Raw genomic sequence first — 22,401 nt, 5'->3', positions numbered from 1 at the left:
CATTGGTCCATGTTTAAGCTGGTTTCTTTGAGGTGATGTTTGTATAAAACTTACAGGAAATCAACTTTTGTCTGGCGAGAGTGACAACCTAAACAAAGTAAAAACATGCGGAACAGTGGTGGTTTTGTAGGGAGGTGGGGGTTGCAACTCTAAGACCGTTCAATCGCAGGGCACACACATAAACAAACAACCACTCACAATTTAGTTTTCATTCAACCTACCGCGCGTTTTTTTTTTTTTTTTTTTTTTAACTTTTTAAGATTTGGGAGGAAATCAACGTGCCCATGCACAGAACACTCACCTAGGCACGGGGAGAACATGCAAACTTCACACAGGCAGGGCTGGGATTTGAACCCAAGGGCCTCAGAACTGTGAGGCAGAAGTGTTAACCAGTCATTCACCATGCAGCATGCTATACGTTTCTTACTGAGATAGAATACTCAACAAAAAGTTCTCAGGTTAATTTGAGAAAATTCTTACACTGGTCTTTGGAGTCATCTAGTGAGCCATTTGAGTGTTGCGTGATAGTAGAAGTCACACAATACAAATCTAATGGCCTGAATGCAAGTCAACAACTAACAGTCACCTCAATTTTATTTACTATTTACTTACTAAAAAAAAATCCGAGTCGATATAAAGTAGCAAGTCACACATTTTGTTCCTTGGCATTTTTTCGCATTTGCATGAATGACACTTTGCGATCACTTCGACCGATGACGATTTTCTTGTCGCCCGTCCCAGCCACCGTAACGTTGTGACCCGGCAAGCACCGAGCACAGCAGCCGGTTGGACCGGAGCACGCAGGGCCGGTGACGTTGTCCACAGCCGAGGTTCTCCTCCCACTTCATTTGCCTTCCTCAAAGTGTGCGTGTCGATGGAAGCAGAGGAGGAGTTTTAAGTTCGCCACTTCTTAACTTCCTCACACACACAGGGGTGAATTCCTTGACACCCGACGCGACCTCATCTGGAAATTGACACACAAAAAAAAAAAAACTGTGCGGAAATAAATGTCAAGGCTCGGCCCGCGTTTGGACTCACCGTGGAGTTTGGTTTTAAGGTGCGGAGAAGTGGTCGATGCGCCTCGGTGGGCTCCGGCGTGTTTGTGACAACCGACCCTGGCCCTAGCAGGTGTCGCAGCCCGGAGAGAACATGTCCAATGGAAAAGACGCCGGTGCTGCTCACAAGTGAGTGCAACACACGCACACACAAAACTCTTTTGCTGAGGAGTCGTGGCGTTTAGACTTGCGCTACCAGCGCAGCAAGTAAAAGAAAAGTTGGGAAACACAAAAGGCGGTTTCCAGCTTGTTTAGCAACGCGATGCCTTTTATTTTTCTAATATGGGTGTCTCTTCCAAGTAAACGTTTTGAAAGTGCGCCTATGCCTCGAGGAGTTTGACGTGTTACCGTATGTTGGTCATGAAACGTAGTACATGACGACACGTGACCCAGTGGGTTCTGCCCTTTTTGACATTCAATGTGTATCAATGCGTCCAATTATGCTCAGTGGAGTTCGAATGACAATTCAGCCAAAGGATTGAAGTCTTGCACATTTGATCTTGTGGCAATGAGATTCAAGTTATGAAATAAAAAAACAAAACTACACAAAAAACTCAATGCATGTGTCAGCTGTTCAGTAAGGATGGAAGTGTTGACAAGGGCTTGGAAAACACTATGCCTACAGCTGCGATGCCACTGGTTCAAATCCCGGGTCCTCAGGTCATGGAGTTTATATAGGTAGCCCAAAGTGGCGTTTATTTTCCCATGGGGCCTCCGATCTCCAGGATTGGCCCTGGGAGCTGACATAAAAAGCACGGATCTCATTAAATCATTAAACTCACAAATGCTAACATTATCTTTTCTAATAATGATGATACACATAAGCAACAAACAGCCATTATGTCAGTTTTTCATATATTTGGACATTTCTTGGAGATAAGATGCAGGATTTTTTTATTTTTTTTAATGCCGTATATGTGTTCTCTCCACCTTACTGACAGTACCAATCAAAGCTGAGCATAACTTCAACTCTTGTTTCGGATATCTTGTGCAGGTGTACATCGCGTTGTAGCCAGCTAGCAAATACCACAAAAATAGCTTTATCTTGAGTGCACAATCTCTTTATCTTGAGTACACAATGTTATTTGCAAAATCCCAAGTTAAGTCCATAGTATCCATTGTCATGTCCCCCTTTTTGTATATTTTAGCAGCTCATCCCAGATGACCCTAGAAGAGAGCCTGCATGAGTGTATGGAGGCCCTGGATCTCTTCCTAAACAATCACTTCAATGAGAGTCTGGAGAGGCTGCGATCAAAGTAATACAAAAAACTGATTCAGATCTTTTTTAGTGTCTAACTTTGGGGTGGTTATACAATTATGTGTTGAAAGGAGGGCCTGAGTTTTGGCCCCAGGTGAAGTCGTATACAGTGACCTGCAGTGTGGCGCAATGTGCCTCTTGTTAGCTGACATACAGGTGTAACTCGGGCAAGCTTTCATTCTCCAGGATATTAAGTGTTTGCTGAAGCTGACGCCTGAGGTCTGACTGTTTCAACAGCCAAAGAAGGGCAGCCTTGCTAAATAAACATTAGGATGGGAGATAGTAGCAGTAGTGCAACACCTTCAAAGAAAACTACTCCTCATTGAAAAAGTCAGAGTGCATCCCACCTCTCACAAAAATGTGTGGAGTAGGTTCCAGAGGATAAGTGTGAAGCATTATGGATCGATGACTTTTAGCAATAACACTTGGGAGAAAGATGACCTCTGATCTCACCTTCACCTTCCTCCACACATAGTCACTGTGAATTTTTTTAAATAAACATTGCCTAATTTTAAGATAAATACAGAAAACACATGGGTCCTTGAATTGCAACAAAGTTCCTATGGCGGCTTACATAGCCTGAATTTAAATTTCAGTTGAAATACACGATATATATAAAAGCTCATCCATGCTTTTATCTCAAGTAGACTTGACTACTGTAATGGTCTTCTGACTGGAATCCCAAAAAAAAAAGTATTAAACAGCTGCAGCTCATCCAGAATGCTGCAGCTCGCGTTCTGACCGAAACAAAGCGGTTAGAGCATATAACTCCAATCCTAAAGTCCTTGCTTTGGCTTCCAGTCAGCTTTAGAATGGATTTTAAAGTTCTGCTACTGGTCTATAAATCACTAAATGATTTAGGTTCTGAATACATGAAAAAAATTCTTACGGAATACAAACCCAGTAGAGCTCGGAGATCGACTGACTCAGGTCAAATTGTGGAGCGCAGAGTCCAAAGCAAACATGGTGAAGCAGCATTTAGCTATTATGCTGCACACAAATGGAATAAGTTGCCAATAGAGGTGAGGTCAGCCCCAAGTGTGAATGTTTTTAAATCCAGAATGAAAACTCTTCTTTTTTTCTCATGCTTTTTAGAATATATCCACTTTTTGATCATGTTACTTGCACTGTATGTGGGTTTTGTCTTTTTTCAAAATATTTTGTCATTTTGATTGTTTTTGTCCCATTTCAAATGTTTTATCTATTTGTTTTCAAATGCCTTTAATCATGTAAAGCACATTGAATTACCTTGTGTATGAAATGCGCTATACAAATAAATTTGCTTTGCTTTGCTTTGTATTCCATCACTAACCTATGCTCGAAGTACTTAAGTCATAATTACAGTAAAGGGGTAGGTCAGATGAAGCTCCATTGTATCTTTGTATTTATAAAAATTTCACAGTGGCATGCCAAGGAAATAACAGTTGTAGCATATGTGAAAATTTGGCATGGCAGGTAAGCATATTAGACCAGTCTGAGACATGTATCAGGACAGTAATAAGGTGTAGTGTTGGAATGATTGAAGATGTCAAGGTGGAGGTGGGCCTGCATGGGGATGGACAGCTTGACACGTCAAGTCAGACAGTTGTCTCTGTGGACCATGAAGCTTTGAGAAAAATTAGGAAAGTCAGTTGCAGTACGTGTGTGGATGGAAGGGAGGCCAGTGAAATTGTGAGGCTACAATTCAGAGTAATGGGCAGTTTAGAAATGAAAGGAAGGTGAATGCCGGGACGGGAAGGACAGTGTCAACGGTGATCTGTGGTAGAAGAGCACAAGCTAAGGTACTGAGACTGGCGATGGAGTCTGGTTTTGGTACACAAGCTATGACCAAGAGACGAGAGAGAGCACGAGCTGGCAGAGCTGAGATTCTCTTAGGGAGTGATAAGAATGGACAGGGTCAAGAATGAGTTCATCAGGAAAAGCATCTACTTTAGGGTTTAGAGAGGCAGGATTGAGATGGTTTGGACATGTAAAGAGAATGCCCAGTGGATGTTACGGTATAAGGGCGCAGGAAGTGGAGCTTCAAGGTAGGATGCAAGGAGGAAGAGCAGTGCCACACACTGCGGTCTTGAATTGTCATGTTTTCAAACCAGAGATCTTCTGAACTGCAAACAAAAATACTGCAGATTTACTGTATATGCACGAGGTGTGTCAGAAATATTCCAGGACTCGTATCACAAAAGCTATATTTAAATCCAAACTCCAAATTGTTCTTAAATAATCCTTCTGCAGTCTAAAACCCTTTCCCAGCCTTCCTCTGCCATGCACCCGTTGAAAGAATTCTTCCGTTATCCTCCGTAGCTCTTTTGTCACGGGCATCTTGATGTCAATCAATTCCTTCAAAAGCAGCCCTCTTGATCACTCCTTGAGATGGGAAAGAGGAAAAATAAATCACAGGGTTCAAGATTAGGTGACTTGGGTGGTTGCTCCAGCATGGCAATTATGTTTTCTACCAGCAACTGTTGGATGTTCAGGGCATTGAACGAGTGTTTTTATAAGGAAGCAGCAATCTGTTTTCCTGCCACAACTCGTCTCTTCTTGTACACCGAAGAAAGCAAACAAAGCAGGACTTGGTGGGTAATCGTCCAGCCCACATTGAAGAGGGAAACTCAAAGTTTGTACTCTTTGATTTCAAATCCTTGTTATGTGAAACTTTTTTGATCAACCCCTTTGTGTTTTTGAGCCTCTGGCCGCAATGTGGTCGGACAAATAAAAAGCACAAAATAATTAAGACATAATTTGTCTTATATACTACTGTCTGTCTACCAGCTGTATGATATGGCTGTCATTCTGTTTTTCTTCTGTAGAGTGGGTGAAAGTATGTACCATGCTCTTATGTACGCCACAGTCCTGGAAATGCAGGCCATGATGACTTTCCAGCATGATGACATTTGCAATGCCGGAGCTACCATGAAGAGTGCTCAGGATCTTTGTCAGAGGTCTGTTTTTCTTCTCAATCAAAAATAACATCCACCCCGATTGCTGCTTGTTTCTTCATGAGCACGTTTAACACCGCAATCATGTTTTAAGAGCCATTATGTTCCTGTTTTATGAGCTATAAAAAGAGAATTGCACCAATGCATTTATTACTGCTCCAAACATGTTGCTGCTTGTACTACTATTTGGAACGCTTGCATGGATGGTTATTGCCTATATCTACCTGCTGTCATATTTAGTTGACATTCATATGTATTATGAGAAACTGGTTTGTCATCGCACACAGAATAGTAACGTACATATTTTGTTGCTATGGTAACATCGTTTCAGGTTTCGCCGTAAATCTCCAAATTTAGGGAAGTCCACCATGGAGCCACTCACTGAAGGTAAAAGTTAATTCAGCTGCTTCATTTTTACCTTGGATGTGTATTTTTCCACCAAATTTAAAGCTTTCGCATCTGTTTTAATAACATGTATTTCCTATTGCTCTGTCAAAATATATGAAAGATAAAGAAAAACGGCATATATCAACTATCATCCTACTTGCATACGCTACGGGGATGGTTGTATCAGTTACAAACGCAAAGTCTTTATCATGGTGACTGCAATGATACATCCCGAATTGAGCACCTACTCATTTTTCCGATCAACTATCAGGACATTCAGTGCCGCTTATCCTCACTCGGGTCACAGGTGAGCTGGAGCCTCGAGTTAGCCCTCCTTACTTTGGTGCACCCTAAACGAATCGCCAGCCAATCTCAGGGAACATATAGAAAAACAGACAAACTCACATTCACACCCACAATCAATTTCGAGTTATCTCTTAACGTAAGAATCGTGTTTTGTAATGTGGGTCTCAGCCGGAATCCTGGAGAAAACCCACACAAGAACCCCCAACCTCAGCACTGTGAAGCTGATGTGACAACCACACAACACTGTGCTTACCTTCTCATGCCGATTTTTTTTTTTTTTTTTTTTCTAAAGTGTCAAGCAGCATGTTAGCAACTTTTCTTGTGTGACTGGAGACTCCTTGTTACATTCAGACTGCCAATTGATGGTGCATATGAAAAGCCATCACTGGATTCTTCTTTCAGATGCTCACTCCTGGAGAGAACCTCAACATCTTCATTTCCGCCACCACCAGCTCTGCTTCTTTTTGTCTCTTCAGTGCCAGTGTTTCTAATCCGTAAATCATGGCTGACCTCAACTCTGATTTATGTGGCTCTTCTATCACATAACACACCGGAAACCTTCTCCCAGCTGTTCGAACCTGCTTGGACCCATTTCTTCACTTCCTTACCACAGTCAACATCGCTCTGAACTGTTGACCCCAAGTATTTAAAGTTGCTGTCTCTTCTCCCTGAAGCCTCACTCTTCTCCCTCCACCCTTGTCATTCATCGATGTGTATTTTTTGACTTTGGCTATTCTTTCTTGTCCTTTCATGCAATCATACAAATACTGAAAGGGGAAATCCAGTGGTTTGCATTAACAATGTATCCAATAGGTCATGTAATATGTACTCTATCTTGACAATGTGAAGTTAAATCCTCTCTCATTTAATAGTGTTTTGAAAAGTTTTTCATCGACTATTACAAATTTTCAGGGGCGCTGCCATTTTCGCGAGTCACATGACCTACATGGGCATATGTGATGTGTTACGTGCCATTACAAAAGCTCGATTACATAGGAGACCATTACGCCCAGCGCTGATTTCTCGGATTTATCCCCATCTGATGAAGAAATAGCAGTATCGGTTGATCGGGAAGACGGAGGAATACTTCCATACAGAGCAGAGGAGCTGTGAGCTGAGCTCCCCGGCCGAGCAAGAAGATCGCCCGGCCGGGGAGCGAGCTCATGGCTCTGCCGCTTGGCGGCATTATTTACAGCCACAGGTTCAAATCCGTATGAAAGTATTCATCCGTCTTCCCGATCAACTGAGTGGTCGAGCCGCTCACGGCCGAGTCGCTCATGGCTGTGTATGGAAGTAATCTTCCGTCTTCCCAATCAACCAAGCATTGGAGAGCCACACACGGCTGTGCCGCTCACGGATGTGTATGGAAGTATTCCTCGGTCTTCCCGATCAACCGATATTGCTATGTCTTCATCAGATGAGGACAAATCCGAAAAATCAGCGCTGCGCATAATCGAGTCCCATGTAATCAAGCGTTTGGAACAGCACGTAACATGTCACATACGCCCACGTAGGTGATGTGACTCGCGAAAATGGCAGCGCCCCTGAAAATTCGTAATTGTCGATAAAAATCTTCTCAAAACACTACTAAATGGGAGTGGATTTAACATCACATTGTCAAGATAGAGTACATATTACATGACCTATTGGATACATTGTTAATGCAAACCACTGGATTTTCCCTTGAAGCTATGCAACAGTTCCGACACTTTCAGAAATTCATACGTATTCATTCATCTCCGAAATAATTTATTTTGATGTCTGCTATTGTGTGAATGCAAAATGGCTGCCTCATCCTGGGATTGCAGGTCACAGATACCTCTGGTGCATTGCAACAACAAAATAAGGCCCTCTCCAGTGTGATTACCAGTAAAGACAACTGGATTGACAAAGAAGGACTGTTCGTAAAAGAACCCCTCCCCCCCCCCAAAAAAAAAAAAAAAAAATCTGAAGACTCTAAGACGTATTTGTGTTAATTTTTTCCATCCATTATCCTTATCCATTTGTGGAAAAGTGAGCATAACAACCACTATTGCATTTGCAGTGGTTTTGTAATGTTGAATTTCTGGGGGAGTTTTGTATGTCCAATATTAGGCCTCTTTAAAATTTTTGAAAAATATACAAATAAAATTTTTTTAATGGAGATTGTAGAAAAATATGAAGCCCAGAAGGATATGTATATTTGTGCTTCAATATGAAAATCAGTCAGCGTGCTTTGTAAATGGTGCAAATTAATGGAAAGCAGGTGACTACTGTGTGCCTTACTATACTCATTTCATTTGGGCATCTCAGGATTCTAGTAATTATATACTGTGTACATTTACTATATGTTCAAAATAAATAAAATAAGTCTGTATAGAGAATTAAGTAGCCTGTCTGCCTTATAGTTCAGCGGTTTGTCGTTCTATTAATCTCAGTTGTTTTTTTCTGTTTAGTTCTCCTCATGCTTGTGTTGGTTGTATTTGTGAACGTCGTTTTCCTCTAACAACAAAGCATGTTAGGTTATATTGAGACTCTAAATTGCCAATCAGCTAGACAGTATGCATAACCTGATGAACAGGTGAAAGTACTTCCTTCCAGGAAGGGTAAATGATGGAACCCAATAGCAGCTGACTCAGACGGCGCACCTGTCGGAACTTTAAACCTCTAAAATGTCTAATTCATGTCGTTCAACACTAGAAGTCACCCCAGAGTCACCAAAGAGGACAATATATGGTGTTTAGGTTTTGTTTGTGTTTAAATATCATATTTGTGTATACCAATGATTATAAATGTATTTAACTCTTGTTTGAAGACACCAGCCACAAATCATATAGAAAATTATCAAGTTGGGGTTCAAACCATTTATGACAGCAACCCGTAGATATTCTTGTTAGCACAGCATACACAAGATTTGGGCTAACCTGTTTTGGGGGTTTGATCAGATTATGTTGCTCATATAGCTTCTTGATGTGAATGTGAGTGTCATCGGTTGTTTTTCAGTTTGTATATATAGTAAGTGGCTTGCAATTGGCTAATGGCCAACGTTCTGAACATGGATAGTACAAAATATAAAATAGTAAGACTGAATTCAGGCGGCACGGTGGCACAGCTGCAGTACATTGGCTTCACAGGTCTGAGGACCGGGGTTGAAATTCCAGCCCAACCTGTGTGGAGTATGCATGATCTCCCCTTGGGGTACACCCTGCCTCCTACCTGATGATAGTTGGGATGGGCCCTGGCACTCCTGCGACTCTCATGAGGATAAGCGGCTCAGAAAATGGATGGATGGAAGACTGAATTCAAGCATTTCAGTACTCTTTGGTCATGAAGTGATTTGAATTTAGATCTGATGTCACCATATGAATGGCCACCCCAGGAATTTGTCTTTATCGTTGAAGGATCTCCTTCTATACTTTTTCAGCTCAATGTGTATTAGTTTATTACAACAAACATGACTTTAAACTAAGTATTTGCCAAGAAAATATGTACTTGGTATCAGTGCTACAGTATGTGATCAGTACAATAGCAATGCTGTGACTGACTTCCTGCCGGCCCATTAAAAATTGACCCATTTTTGGACAAAAAAAAATTATAAATTTTGATACGCGGCATTTCGGGATGTTTAGACAATATCATTATTCTATCTATTCCTGTACAGTATTTAATATTATGCCATGCATGTGCAGAGCAGCTTCATGCTGAAGTGTGTTATGCAGAATGCCAACTGCAAAGAGCTGCTCTCACCTTCCTACAGGTACACTCATCTAATATGTACACTGTGATTATCTTTGCATTTATCCCAATTATCACAAAACAAAATTGGTCCTTGCATATTGAAGACAAATGACAGCACAAAATATTTCTTTGTAGGATGAGAATATGGTGAGTTTTATCAAAGGTGGGATCAAAGTACGAAACAGCTACCTGATTTACAAGTAAGTAGCTCTACATGCTGTAACTATGTACAATGCAATTGTGAATTATGACCTCCACAACAGGTCACAAGATGAGATGTAATATTATATATGAAGGTCGAGTCAAATTTGTAGACTGCTTCCATCGCTAATTGAGTAATTGATTTGAAGGGTGTGTCCAAAGACGTTTGTCATACTGTGTACACAGTATCTTTAATCACTGTTATTCAATCACGCTCAATTTTAAAGATAAAGGAAAGAAGAAAAAACACTAAGGCATTGAAAAAAGGTAATGACAAAAGATATATTTATAGTGATTTGTGCTTGTCGAATTTGTCAGTTCATTAAACTCTGTGCTCCTAAAGGGCTTTTTCTGACATTATTAACTTTGTTTTCCAGAGACTTGCATTCCTATGTAAAATCTCAAACCTGTTTTAAAGGACCAAGCCACAATCACTTAGAGGGTGGAATTTCTTTTGGAATCGGAGCATTTAATCTGGTATGATGTCGCTATACTACAAAAAGATCCCGTGTATAATGTATTTTACAGCTCACTTTTTCTATATATTTTTTTAGACACTCTCTTTATTTCCGCCACGGATACTAAAAGTTTTAGAGTTTGCAGGCTTCTCGGGAGATAAGGTACGTGACTGGTGCACTCAATCATATCCAACCGATGCCTCAAATCTCATTTGCATATCAATTAATGTCTATAGATTACACAATGATCTCATCTACATATTTGTTTAAGGAGTACGGTTTGTCCCTGCTTGATGATGGCGCGACAGCATTGAATCTGCGCTCCATGCTGTGTGCTCTGCTACTGCTTTGTTACTACACCTTTCTCACATTCATACTCGGTAAACCAAATAAATAAATAAAATAAAAAATAGTCTTCATATGTCCGAATGATCAGCCGCTCCTGCTTCGCGATCTGTAAGATGTTTTATGTCTCCTCCTCAGGAACAGGTGAGGGACATGTGGTAGAAGCTGAAAGATTGTTGAAAATATTCAGGCTGCGGTATCCTCGGGTGAGTGGCTTGCAGAATCTCAAAATGATAGCTTGTAGCAACAACAGCAGAAAAAGTAACATTATTAATTGTGACTTCGAACATGAAGAAGTACATACTGTATGATGGCATAATACATCATTAATGACAAAGCCACTTTGGGCTCAGATATCAAATTTTGATTTGATTTTGAACTATATTGTTCCTGTATTCATTTACAGTGAACATTTCACCATGTTGTGGTTCATCTAGTAAGGATTCAGTGAATTGCAGATTTTTTTTTTTTTTTTTAATATTCATACTATCCATAATTTTTATTTTTGGGGATTTGAGTGAATGTTGTATTTTTTTAAATGGAATAAACACTTTCTATCCTAAAACAAAACTAACAAAAAACAAAAAAATTATGTTGGTATTGCAAGGTATAAAACGTTCATGGTGTACAATACTAGTGTGTTACTGTATGTTTAAGAGTAGAGCGAGTGTTATCCAGTAAGCATGCTTGAGGTTGATAGGAGTGTGTGAAAGACTGATATTCTGAGGAGTTACATACAGCTTGAAAATATGTGTCAATTATCCCCCCCCCCAAAAAAAAACAAAAACTTTGCCCATTTCATCTACTGCAGGCGTGGTTCGGAATCTAACCCTTTATCTTTTTTTCCTGGTTCAAGACAGAAAATCACTGTACATTTCCTCCCGCAATTGTTCTTCTATGCAGGTGAAATTCAGGCAAAATTGAATGCACTTGTGAAATTGGTTATTATAAATCTGTTTGAATGTTATTGGAAATTTGATTAGAATTTTAGTTTTCAAGATGAAGGCCATTTTAATCTATTTTAGTTGATCAAATATTCATAGTTCAAATGTCACATTTTTTGGCTTACCCTATATAATGAACACTTTTAAGCACACATTCACAAATGGTATTTTGTGATTAAGTTAAGTTAAATTTGTTCAGTGACCATGCTCGCAACTCAATCAACTTGTACTGTATATAAAAAGCGGTGGCACAGCTGGAAAGCGTTGGCCTCACAGTTCTGAGGTCCCGGGTCCAATCCTGGGCCCGCCTGTGTGGAGTTTGCATGTTCTCCCTGTGCCTGCTTGGGTTTTCTCCACGCACTCCGGTTTCCTCCCACATCCCAAAAACAAGCAAAATTAATGTGACACTTTAAATTGCCCCTGGGTGTGATTGTGAGTGCAGCTGTTTGTCTCGTTGTGCCCTGCGATTAGCTGGCAACCAGTTCAGGGTATACCCCGGCTCCTGCCCGTTGACAGCTGGGATAGGCTCCAGCACTCCCCACAACCGTTGTGAGGATAAGCGGCTAAGAAAATGGATGGATGGCTATGGAAAGTGCAATTTATCAAATTCCTCACTAAGGAGCCCAACTACGTTGTATATTCTAATGCAGGGGTTCCCAAACGTTTTACACCAAGTATCACCTAAAAATAAACACTACTACTAAAAAACAGTACCATAGTAGATGTACAGTAAGTGTTCCTAGAATGATGTTCAAAACCAGCATTACATTACCAGTACTGTAATAAATATACTTGTGAAATAGGGTTGGTATAGATATTGTTTTTCTGAACACTTGGACCTACTTCACTACAGTATTTGCATGTTGGTCATGATGGTGGCATTTGGAAGGCAAGGTATTTTGTTTAAGTGATACTTGTTGAAAAAACTTTGAGAGCCACTGATCTATATCAATTATGTTGTGTGTGGAAACACTGAATGCTGGAAGGAGTAATAAGGAATTTCTGAACTGTGAAATCTTTCTTATCCAACCATTGTCTTCCACAAAATCAAATGAAGTTGCATTTAAAATTTTGCCTCAAGCTAAACCGACAGCAATGTTTCACTATATCTGAGAGGGAGGGGGTGAATTGTCATATTGACCAAGAAAAAAAAAACAATTATTTAATAGCAAAATGGTGGATCAGATGGTAAAGCATTGGCCTTACAGTTCTGAAGACCTGGGTTCAATCCTGGCCCCACCTGTGTGGCGTTTGCATGTTCTCCCCATGCCTGTGTGGGTTTTCTCCGGACACCCTGGTTTCCTCCCACATCCCAAAAACATGCTCTAAAATTGCCCCTAAGTGTGATTGTGAGTGCGGCTGTTGTTCGTCTAAATGTGCACTGCGGTTGGCTGGCAACCAGTTCAGGGTGTCCCCCGTCTCCTGCCTGTTGACAGCTGGGATAGGCTCTAGCACTCCCGGGACCCTTGTGAGGATAAGCGGCTAAAAAAAAATGATGGATGTTTAATAGTATGTTTTCCTGTACCTACAGTTATGTGAGTTTACCCAGATAGGTCGTAGTTAAAAGAGAAAGGCAATTAGAACGACTGACAAGAAAATATCTTTATCATTGAGGGATGGCAGAAATTGCACCATTGTAAACAAAATTCTAACAGTAAAGGATAAACCCCTGTAGACACATCCATCCATTGTCGGAGTTGCTTTTCCTCACAAGGGTCGCGGGAGTGCTGGAGCCTCTCCCAGCTATCTTTGGGCAGGAGGCAGGGTACACCCTGAACTGGTTGCCACCCAATCGCAGGGCACATGGAGACAGACAACAGTCGCACTCACAATCACACCTAGGGGTAAATTAGAGTGTCCAATTAATGTTGCGTGTTTTTAGGGTGTGGGAGGAAACCGGAGTGCCCGGAGAAAACACACGCAGGCATGGGGAAAAAATGGAAACGCCACACAGGGAGGCCTGGGATTGAACCCAGGTCCTCAGAATTGTGAGGCCAACACTTTCCAGATGTGCCACCCCTGTAGCACATTTTTATTCTAAATTACGGCTAGGGAGATCAGTTAAACACTCACAAAGTTGCTTAAAAATGGGTGTGTTTTCTGCGTACCTGCTATATTAGCTCAAAAACCAGAAGACATTCATTGGGATACATTCCAGTTGTCAGTAATTATTCATTTCTAAAGTAACTTAAGAGAGGAGCTCTTGTAGATTTTTTTTTATGATGAGTCATGGTGGTTGTAAATATAATCTAGTTGTTAAGAACTTTGAATAGAATTCTTAACTCGTCTACTCTCTAACTATTCTTATTTGAACATTATTACACATTTTTTTCCCCCGTGTTTTACAACCTGTTCAACTGCACCTGACATCAGCAACCAATCACCGTGTCTGCTCCATCTACTCCATACGTGCATGCCTGCCCTTCCCACAGAGCAAACTCGACACCATTACCAGAGTATAGAAATAAATTCATGAGAATGCCATGAAACAAGATTAAAATAACTGCCACCACTCATGTCTTCTTGCAAACAGGAATAAGTGTGAAGTAATATGAGTGGTGGCTAAGAAGTAGCTTTAATAATCTCTTTTTCTGTACAGGGAGCAATATTCCTTTTCTTTGCTGGCAGGGCAGAAGAGATGAAAGGAAACATCGATGAGGTGTGTGCTTTTCTTATAAAGTCTTCCAGGAAGAAGGCTCGCATTCATTTGCTGTTATTGTTCATTTCCTGACTGGCAAAGCGTCTGTTGTTGTCATTAGGTGACACACATCCTCAAAATGTCATCCACATCATCAAAATGTCAGCATTTTTGCTTAGTTTTGATTGAATGATATATGACGTAGGTGTCAAACTCAAGGCCCGGGGGTCAGATCTGGCCCGCCAGATGATATTATGTGGCCCATGAAGAAGGCAAATCATGTGTCAACTTCCATGATTCTTTTTAAAATGTGTATTAAAAATTTAAATTGTCAAATCATAAATGATAACATGGAGATATTGCAAGCATTTTTGTGTTACTACCACCAACACGAGTTGAAAAACCCATGTCTCTGGATTTCTGAGTCCAAAACTAGTTCGTAAATTTCATGTATAAATATGATGAGGCCGGCGGCACGGTGGATCAGCTGGTAAAGCATTGGCCTCACATTTCTATCCCAATCCCGTTCAATCCCGGACCCGCCTGTGTGGAGTTTCCATGTTCTCCCCATGCCTGCGTGGCTTTTTTTCGGGCACTCTGGTTTCCTCCTACCTCCCAAAAACATGGAACAATAATTGGACACTCTAAATTGCCCTTAGGTGTGATTGTGAGTGCGGCTGTTTGCCGTGATGTGCCCAGCGATTGTCTGGCAATTAGTTCAGCATGTACCCCACCTCCTGCCCGTTGACAGCTGGGATAGGCTCCAATACTCCCCGTGACCCTCGTGAGGATAAGTGGCAAAGAAAATGGATAAATAGACATGATGAGGCGATTAAAGATTTTTATACTTCAGTCATAATGGCACTCTGAGGGAAATCATAACTACAATGTGGCCAACAACAAATATGAGTTTGACACTCCTAATGTAAGACTTTTGAGGTGGCCACCATGGTGGCCTCATGATTGACATGTCTGCTTCATAGTTCTGAGGTTCTGGATTCAAATCTTGGCTCCTGTGGTTTCTGTGTATGCCTGGGTTTTCCCCGGGTACTTCCTCCCACATCCCCAAAACATGCATGCTCACTTAATTTGTTAATTCTTTGTCCGTAGGCATCAGTGTGAATGAGTGGTTTCATTTTGGAGTTGTAAAGGCAGAAATGAAACATTTTATCTTTTATAGACATAATCTAAGATGCACTAAGCTTAAGGCTAACATGGATGCTTTCATTCGAGTCAAACACAATGTTGCTTTTGCATGTTATGCATGCCGGGACGGTTGTGTCACCAGGCAGTGGCTCTATTTGAAGACGGCTGCAAGGCCCAGCAAGCATGGAAACAGTTCCACCACATGTGCTACTGGGAGCTGATGTGGTGCTTCACCTATAAGCGAGCATGGAAGATGGCCTATTTCTATGCTGACCTGCTGAGCAAGGAAAGTCGCTGGTCCAAGGTGCACATAAGGAAAAACTAGTCTAATTGTTGTTATCATCCTATTATGCCAGTGACTGTCACATCGAGTAGAATGTATATGTAAGAATCCAATTTGTTTCTCTTAGGCTATGTACATCTACATGAAAGCCGCTTATCTCAGCATGCTGCCTATGGAAGAGGAACGTCCCTTTGGAGAGGATGAGGTGGATCTATTTAGGTCGGTGATTCCCAATCAACCATGCTGTGAGAGAAATGATTAGGGAAGCTCCATAACATAACTTTAATGGACATTTTTATACACACAGTTTAATCTTTGGTTAATAGAGCAGATATTCGTTTCCAAAGGCGCCACTATTCCTAACAGCATTTTAATCTGTAGTGTGTCAATAAAAAAAATATAGCTCATGACAATATAGTGCATTTAGTAAATAAGGAGATGGATATTGCACTAGTTGTTGCACTGCTCCATAAGACCACAAACTCCCTCAAAAGATTCAGGCACTTTGTTCAACTCCAAACCCAGCGCTGGTCCCATGTCTCTATAGAGCAAAATTTGAATTTGAGGCCCTCCATTTCGTAATTGGTAGTTTGAGCCCAATTTGGTCCCAGGACTCTAAGCGGGTGCTTAGCATGCGTTGGGACCAACTCTGCTCAGACCCATGAGTTGTGGCTTCCTCTTCTCTTTAGACAAGTGCCTGCCTTCAAGCAGAAGATAGCAGGCAAGTCTCCACCCACTGAGAAATTTGCAATCCGCAAAGCTCGCCGCTACTCAGCTCAATGCCCAGTCAGGCTAAAAGTGCCCGTGCTGGTAAGACTTCAATTCCGTAACGAAACCCCAAAAAGCCCTTGACATTCATCCACTGCTGTATTCCAGGAGATGATGTACATGTGGAATGGTTTTAGTATGATCAAGAACCGATCGGAGCTGACTGAAGGCATGATGCAGACGCTAGTGGAGGCCGAGCGGGCCCTGTTGGAGTCTTCAGGTCCTCAGTTCTCCCCTTTATCGAAATGCAACACAAAATGTGACATCTGAGGTTTTTATCTTCTTGCACCTTCACAGAGAATGAGTATACACTGGATGACCGCTGTGTAATCCACCTGCTGAAGGGAATGTGTTTGAAAAACCAAGGGCTCCTCCACGGTGCTGAGGAATGCTTTCATAAAGTTTGTTCGAGGTGAGCGCTTCCAAATTCAGGTAATTACCTCTCCTTCACCATACACAAAAAAGACAGCCATAGTCAAAGAGCTATTTTTATCTAGTGTGAACAGAATAACACTGTACTGTGGAAAATTATTTGTGGTTCATGGCAACATACTATGGTCACGAGGATTGCCTTGAAGGAAGTGGTTGGCGCCCTCCTCAGGGGAACTAACCTCCCCTACAACTACTTCCCATAATTTGAAGCAAATATTCTAAAAAATACACTTAAAATGTTGGACCACAATAAAGAAAGCCTTTCACTTTTTCAGTCCACCTGACTGTAAGATGCAAGTTTTAAAAACGTTCAAATGAATGTCAAGCATAGCTGTTTTTTTTTTTTTCCTGGTACAGTGAGAAGAAGCTCAGGTTCGACCACTATCTCATTCCCAACTCCCTAGTGGAGCTAAGTCTCCTCTACATTGAACAAGGTCGAAGAGACGAGGCCATCAAACTGCTCCACAAGGCCAAGTAGGTTGCTATTAAATGAACTCAGTGTTGCATATAAAGCAAGAATACAGCAATAGTTAGATCAATACCGACATGAGCAAAGTGCATATGGAACAAGTACCAGTAGTGATATGCAAATGAATCATAGAATTAAATGTTCAAATAGTATGTGATGTTACGGTATTTTTTTTTTATTGCATAACATTTACATGACATTTTTCAGTTGTACAGTATTTCAATTTTAAGGAAAATACACTTACATTTTATCTTTTACAACAGTTTTCAATTTTTTTAATTTTTATTTGCAATATATTTTGATTTAATTATTTAAGCATAGTTTTTAATTTTCTTACAATATTAAGTATACCTTTTAATAATAAAACCTGCCTTGTTTTTGATGAACACTTGGTCCCAGTATGCCACTGCATTTTGATTTTTGTCATAATGACGGTACTTTTAGAGCCAAGTATTGTGCTTAGAAAGTACTACTTTCTGGAAAATTTTTGAAAACCATTTGAAGATCTTACATTTTTGCAACTCGTAAAAAATTTAATCTTACACCTACATATTTGGTTTATCTTGTTTTGGTGCGTGTCGTCCCTGCACTCTCCCCAAAAATTAAGACAATTATAATTTTTTTAGCTGCGATATACCAATCGATCCAAAATATTTGATATTTATCCGGTACTGCCCCCCACTTACCTAGTTTAAGGTTTGGCAAACTAATTCCAACACGTGTGTTGTTTTCCCATTTATTTGGTTCTTCATTGCACTTAAACCAGTGATTACCAAACAGTGTGCCGGGGTACATTAGTGTGCCGTGAGCGCTCTTCAAGTTTGTTGTGGGAAGTTATCCGATTTTATGTAATTGCAAAAAAAAAATAATATTTATAAGAAACAATGTATCTTTATTCATCTTTTTATGCCAATGAGGCACAATGACAGACAGAACAAAAAAATCCTCTTCTATTAGATGGCAGGAAGTACATACAGTAATTAATCTATCCATTTTTGGTGACATTTACTTTTGTTGGTGTGTCGTGGGATTTCTCAATTGTAAAATATGTGCCTCGGCTCTATAAAGGTTGGAAATCACTGACTTAAACTGTCCAACTCGGGAATAGTACAGTGCAGTCCCTGTCTGGTACCTTAGGTGGCGCAGCTTCATGGAACACAAAGATGTTGCTAGAGCATCCTGGATATTTGCTATACATTTTTGTATAAATTGGCCTTGCTGCTCATAAAGTAGCTCAGAGCTTCGCTGCCATTAGACACTACGATAAAAAGTCAGAAATGTATTATGGCAGGACTTGAAATAATTGCGCAGTAATTTATTGGTAATTGATTCAAACATCCTACGCCGTTTGTTTATTGAAATAGTGATACCATTTCCCTGCACTTAACGCTTTCTTTTGAATTCTAGACATAACTACAAAGAATACTCCATGGAATCTCGTACGCAGTTCAGGATCCATGCCGCCCTGGCCAAACTAAAGGCCGGTTCTGTCGATGCGGAGGAAACCCGTCTTTAGGGAGACTGGACATTCATCATCGGAAACAATCTTCGCCTGTGGTCATTGCGACACTCCCGCTGTTTTAACCCAGTTTTATACTTCCATCCATTTTCATCAAGTAAATGCTGGGTTTCTATTCAGGTTTGCGTATGAAGACCTGATTGGCATCTAACAGATGGAAAGTGTTGGATAATAGCGCTTTAATTGTATATTAAATTACAGACTTGTGTATAAAGACATTTCATTTTATGGACAATGTTTACATATGAATAACCAGAATCAACCGCTGATTAAAGTCACTCTAAACATTCACAGGAAATGCATTATTCTGATGGATTAATATAAGAGAAGTATGGTACATTTTTATCATGAGATCAGTGTGTTATGTTGTCAAAAAGTACAACAGCTGAAATAAGCAAACACGTCACCATTTTTCCTCACATATATTTTCAAAGGTTCTTTTGACATAAATTTCAACAACCCAAGTAATCCATACAAAGAAAGTAGAAAAACAGATCAGAAATTAAGTTGTATAATAATGTAAAACCAACTGCTATTTATTTAATACTTGGCACGAAAGCCTTTGTTTCCGATCACTGCTTCGAGAAAGCTACAATTTTTTGAAAAGCAGCCCTACTCGATCAAGTTCCCACTTACAAACTTTACCGTTGGTATGTTATAAGGGGGACCTGCAGTACTATTTGTTCTCCAAATGAGATGTATGTTACGGTAACCGAAGAGTTAAATCTTCCTGGCATCAAACGAGACTGTCAAATGTTTGAAAAACTTTAAATGAGCTTGGACATGTTTTTTTTTCTTCCAGCAATGGGGTGTTGGGAGCTGAATGTGCCTACAAGCCATGGCAGCAGAGTATATTACTGTTTTTCTTGTGACAACAGTACCTGCTAATTCCAGGTCTTTTTGTAGCTCTCCACAGGTGGTCCTTGGCTCTTAGACGACAACCCTGATCATTCTTTGCACTCCTCTGTCAGAAATCTTTCGAGGAGCACCTGAAGAAGGCAAATTTAGGGTGGTATGATTGGCTTTTCACTTGTGTGTGCTCCCTGGAACATTCAGAAACTTGATTTGTGCCTGTAATAAATGCCATAGTTATGTTGTTGCACCAATTACAGTTTGTAATGGTCTTGAGACAGCTCTCTGCTCCTACCTATCATGAGAGGTGTCTTGACTCCCACCTTGGCAATGAGACCTGGTTGTAGGCCATCTATTCAGATTTAATTTGCAGTGACAAATGGCTGAACTACAGTTGATAGATTTTAGGTGTTGTCTTGGCTTTTCACAACGTTTACACAATTTAATTTCTCATTTGTTTTATTTTGTATATAGGCATTACTTGGGTCGTTCCCAACATCTGGTGAAAATTCACATCAATAGTACCTTTGGAAATGTATTTTGTAAAAAAAAAAATGGATAAATGTTGAATATTTTTTTCATCCTGAGTGACTTGAACTGGGATTGATTGTCCCTTTTTCAATGGCACCTCGATAGCAGCCAGGAATCAGACTAAAATCTCAACTACCTACTGTTTTCAAATTTTATCTGCAGCAGGACTTTAGCCTCACTTCGGCTTTGAAGCTATGGGTTCACAGTTTAAAGAGACGAGGTACTGCTGCCCCATTTCATGTGAGGTTTTCATTTCTACTAACTCCAATTTGTAATATTCACAATGTTGTCTGTACAGAAATATTTATTACAATGACAGGCAACAATGATAATTAATTTTGGAAAGCAAATCATTCTCAGTTTAAAATATTAATGTCTTGTAATTCCAGATGGTATTAGTAAACAAAATGAGCACTTAAGTGGTCTCATTATGTATACAGACTGACATTTATTCAAGTTCTTCCTGACTGAGTCCAAGTTTATGAGGAAGTAACTGGAGGGGTGACAGTGGTTCCCAACTGTTCCTCTCTCAGTCTGCGTTTCATGAGTTTCCTCTTTTTCTTCTCTTCTTTTTCAATTTCAGCAACCATTTCCAAGAACTTGGGGCTGCGGGGGTCCACTGTGTAACCAAAACGCTCTTTGGCCTCAGCGAGTAACTTCTCGCGACGTGCCTTCTCCTCTCTAAGCTTCTGTTTGCTTTCGCGCTTCTCTCTGCGCCAGTCGGCGATCATCTTGGGCATTTTGGCCATGTTTTCTGCGATGAGCTTCTCCCTGAAACAGGAATAAAATTAATTAATTATAACAGGTTAATGGAGCTCATTGTTTGATTGACAGCCCACCACACTGGTTCAGAGCTATATGATCAGATATCAGATACAACTAACAGATAAATATCCATTGCACTTGGATGAACTGTGGCAGTATCGTTTACAATATATTGCTTTTGCAGCATTTTTGAGTTGATCTATGCATACAAACAAGTGTGAAAAGACATTCACAAAATTTATCCACAGTAATGTTTCCTAATAGAATGTCTTTACATAACAGTTTGCTCTAAGGATTGTGTGCTGCAAGTAACTTGTAGAAAAGTGACTACGGTAAGATACAATTGTCACCTGTTAGGAGTAAACCTAAGCACCACTGAGATGTAGATTAAATGTAAAAGTTAATCTTTTTTGGAAAACGGGTTCATTCAAACCCGTGTGTGTTAAATGCGCAAAAGACAGGTGCATCTTAAAATTAAAAAAAATAATTTGAAAAATTCATATTCTTGAGTGTAAAGTTATTTTTTTTTTTACAGTTTACAGTAAAATGTAAGGTTTCATCTTGGGGTGTCAGTCACCAACAATAAATCTATATAAAAACACCTAAATCAAGATTGGTGTTTTTGTAGCATATGAAAAGATGGAGTAAATTTACCGTCCCAAGAAAAAGTTATTCAAAACTTCACATAAGCAAAACTAACAATCTTTGTTCTTGAGAGAATGTCTTGTATTGATGAGCTTCAACAGTCACGTTGTAGATTTTTTTTTTTTGTACTCCCATTTAGGACAGACACCAGACGTCGTATCTCAGGTAACATTTATTCCATTTATGCAAGGCGTAGCATGCAGTACATGCTTTATCTTTGAGTAAGTGAAGAGACAGTGCCCAGGACTGCGTTTAGCGTTCATTCGTTGTTGGATAATTAGAAGTATTAACAGCTATCCTACTTTTACTCACTTTGCCATGCGTTTTTCGGCCTCTTCCTTTTGCTTGGCCGCGATATTGTTCAACATGACCTCTAATGGAGGATGCCACTCATTTTCCTCGGCGATGATGTTGTCAAGCTCTGCGTGGCTGGGCCACAACGAGGCAGGGTCGATACCTGACGCTGAGCCGTAGCGACCGTATAACTTGCCATCGTATTTGCTTGTCTTCTGCCATTCTGGCGTCTTCTCGCTGCTCTTGTCTGGAATATAAGGAGCACGAAGATCGAGTTTCAGAGGTTTGGGGTTATAAGATGCTCTCTGCAGTAGAACCCCGCTCGGGTAGCTCGCGCAATTTGGTGTTTGGGGTGTTAAAATCCTTTTCAATGTGTTACAGCTCACCAGCATTCTCCTGCAGAAAACGGACGCGGCCATTTTCCCTTCACGTCAGAAGGACCCGTGAGAGGT

The 22,401-nt window shown here is 40.4% G+C and overlaps 2 protein-coding genes and 1 long non-coding RNA gene across 6 annotated transcripts; 1 reads left to right on the top strand and 2 right to left on the bottom strand.

The window, feature by feature from the left end:
* Window positions 1-6: 6 nt before the first annotated feature.
* Window positions 7-1,179, bottom strand: LOC133514338 (uncharacterized). The gene is made up of 2 exons (XR_009798774.1): window positions 1,039-1,179; window positions 7-964 (listed from the first exon to the last, which is right to left on the bottom strand). It is a non-coding gene; the product is annotated as an uncharacterized LOC133514338 (long non-coding RNA).
* zgc:158403 (tetratricopeptide repeat protein 39A) lies at window positions 959-19,790 on the top strand. 4 transcript variants are annotated; one of them, XM_061845958.1, is made up of 18 exons: window positions 959-1,184; window positions 2,207-2,311; window positions 5,121-5,252; window positions 5,581-5,636; window positions 9,611-9,678; window positions 9,795-9,859; window positions 10,238-10,337; window positions 10,415-10,480; window positions 10,590-10,698; window positions 10,802-10,869; window positions 14,207-14,266; window positions 15,534-15,695; window positions 15,802-15,893; window positions 16,364-16,484; window positions 16,551-16,662; window positions 16,740-16,854; window positions 17,232-17,348; window positions 18,751-19,790. In XM_061845958.1, exons 1-18 carry the CDS (start codon window positions 1,150-1,152, stop codon window positions 18,857-18,859), a joined length of 1,692 nt encoding a protein of 563 aa, XP_061701942.1. In that variant the 5' UTR covers window positions 959-1,149; the 3' UTR covers window positions 18,860-19,790. The 4 variants fall into 4 exon arrangements, with proteins under 4 accessions (XP_061701942.1, XP_061701941.1, XP_061701944.1 ...); XM_061845957.1 differs by having other exon boundaries at window positions 2,204-2,311; XM_061845960.1 differs by lacking the exon at window positions 2,207-2,311.
* On the bottom strand, window positions 19,025-22,398 carry gadd45gip1 (growth arrest and DNA-damage-inducible, gamma interacting protein 1). The gene is made up of 2 exons (XM_061845964.1): window positions 21,968-22,398; window positions 19,025-21,016 (listed from the first exon to the last, which is right to left on the bottom strand). The coding sequence occupies exons 1-2, from the start codon at window positions 22,366-22,368 to the stop codon at window positions 20,725-20,727; spliced, it is 693 nt and encodes a 230-aa protein (XP_061701948.1). The 5' UTR covers window positions 22,369-22,398; the 3' UTR covers window positions 19,025-20,724.
* Window positions 22,399-22,401: the final 3 nt, after the last annotated feature.

This window comes from Syngnathoides biaculeatus, chromosome 16 (genome assembly GCF_019802595.1).
Source record: "Syngnathoides biaculeatus isolate LvHL_M chromosome 16, ASM1980259v1, whole genome shotgun sequence".
Taxonomy (NCBI): Eukaryota; Metazoa; Chordata; class Actinopteri; order Syngnathiformes; family Syngnathidae; genus Syngnathoides; species Syngnathoides biaculeatus.
This window is presented reverse-complemented; position numbering and strand designations above follow the sequence as displayed.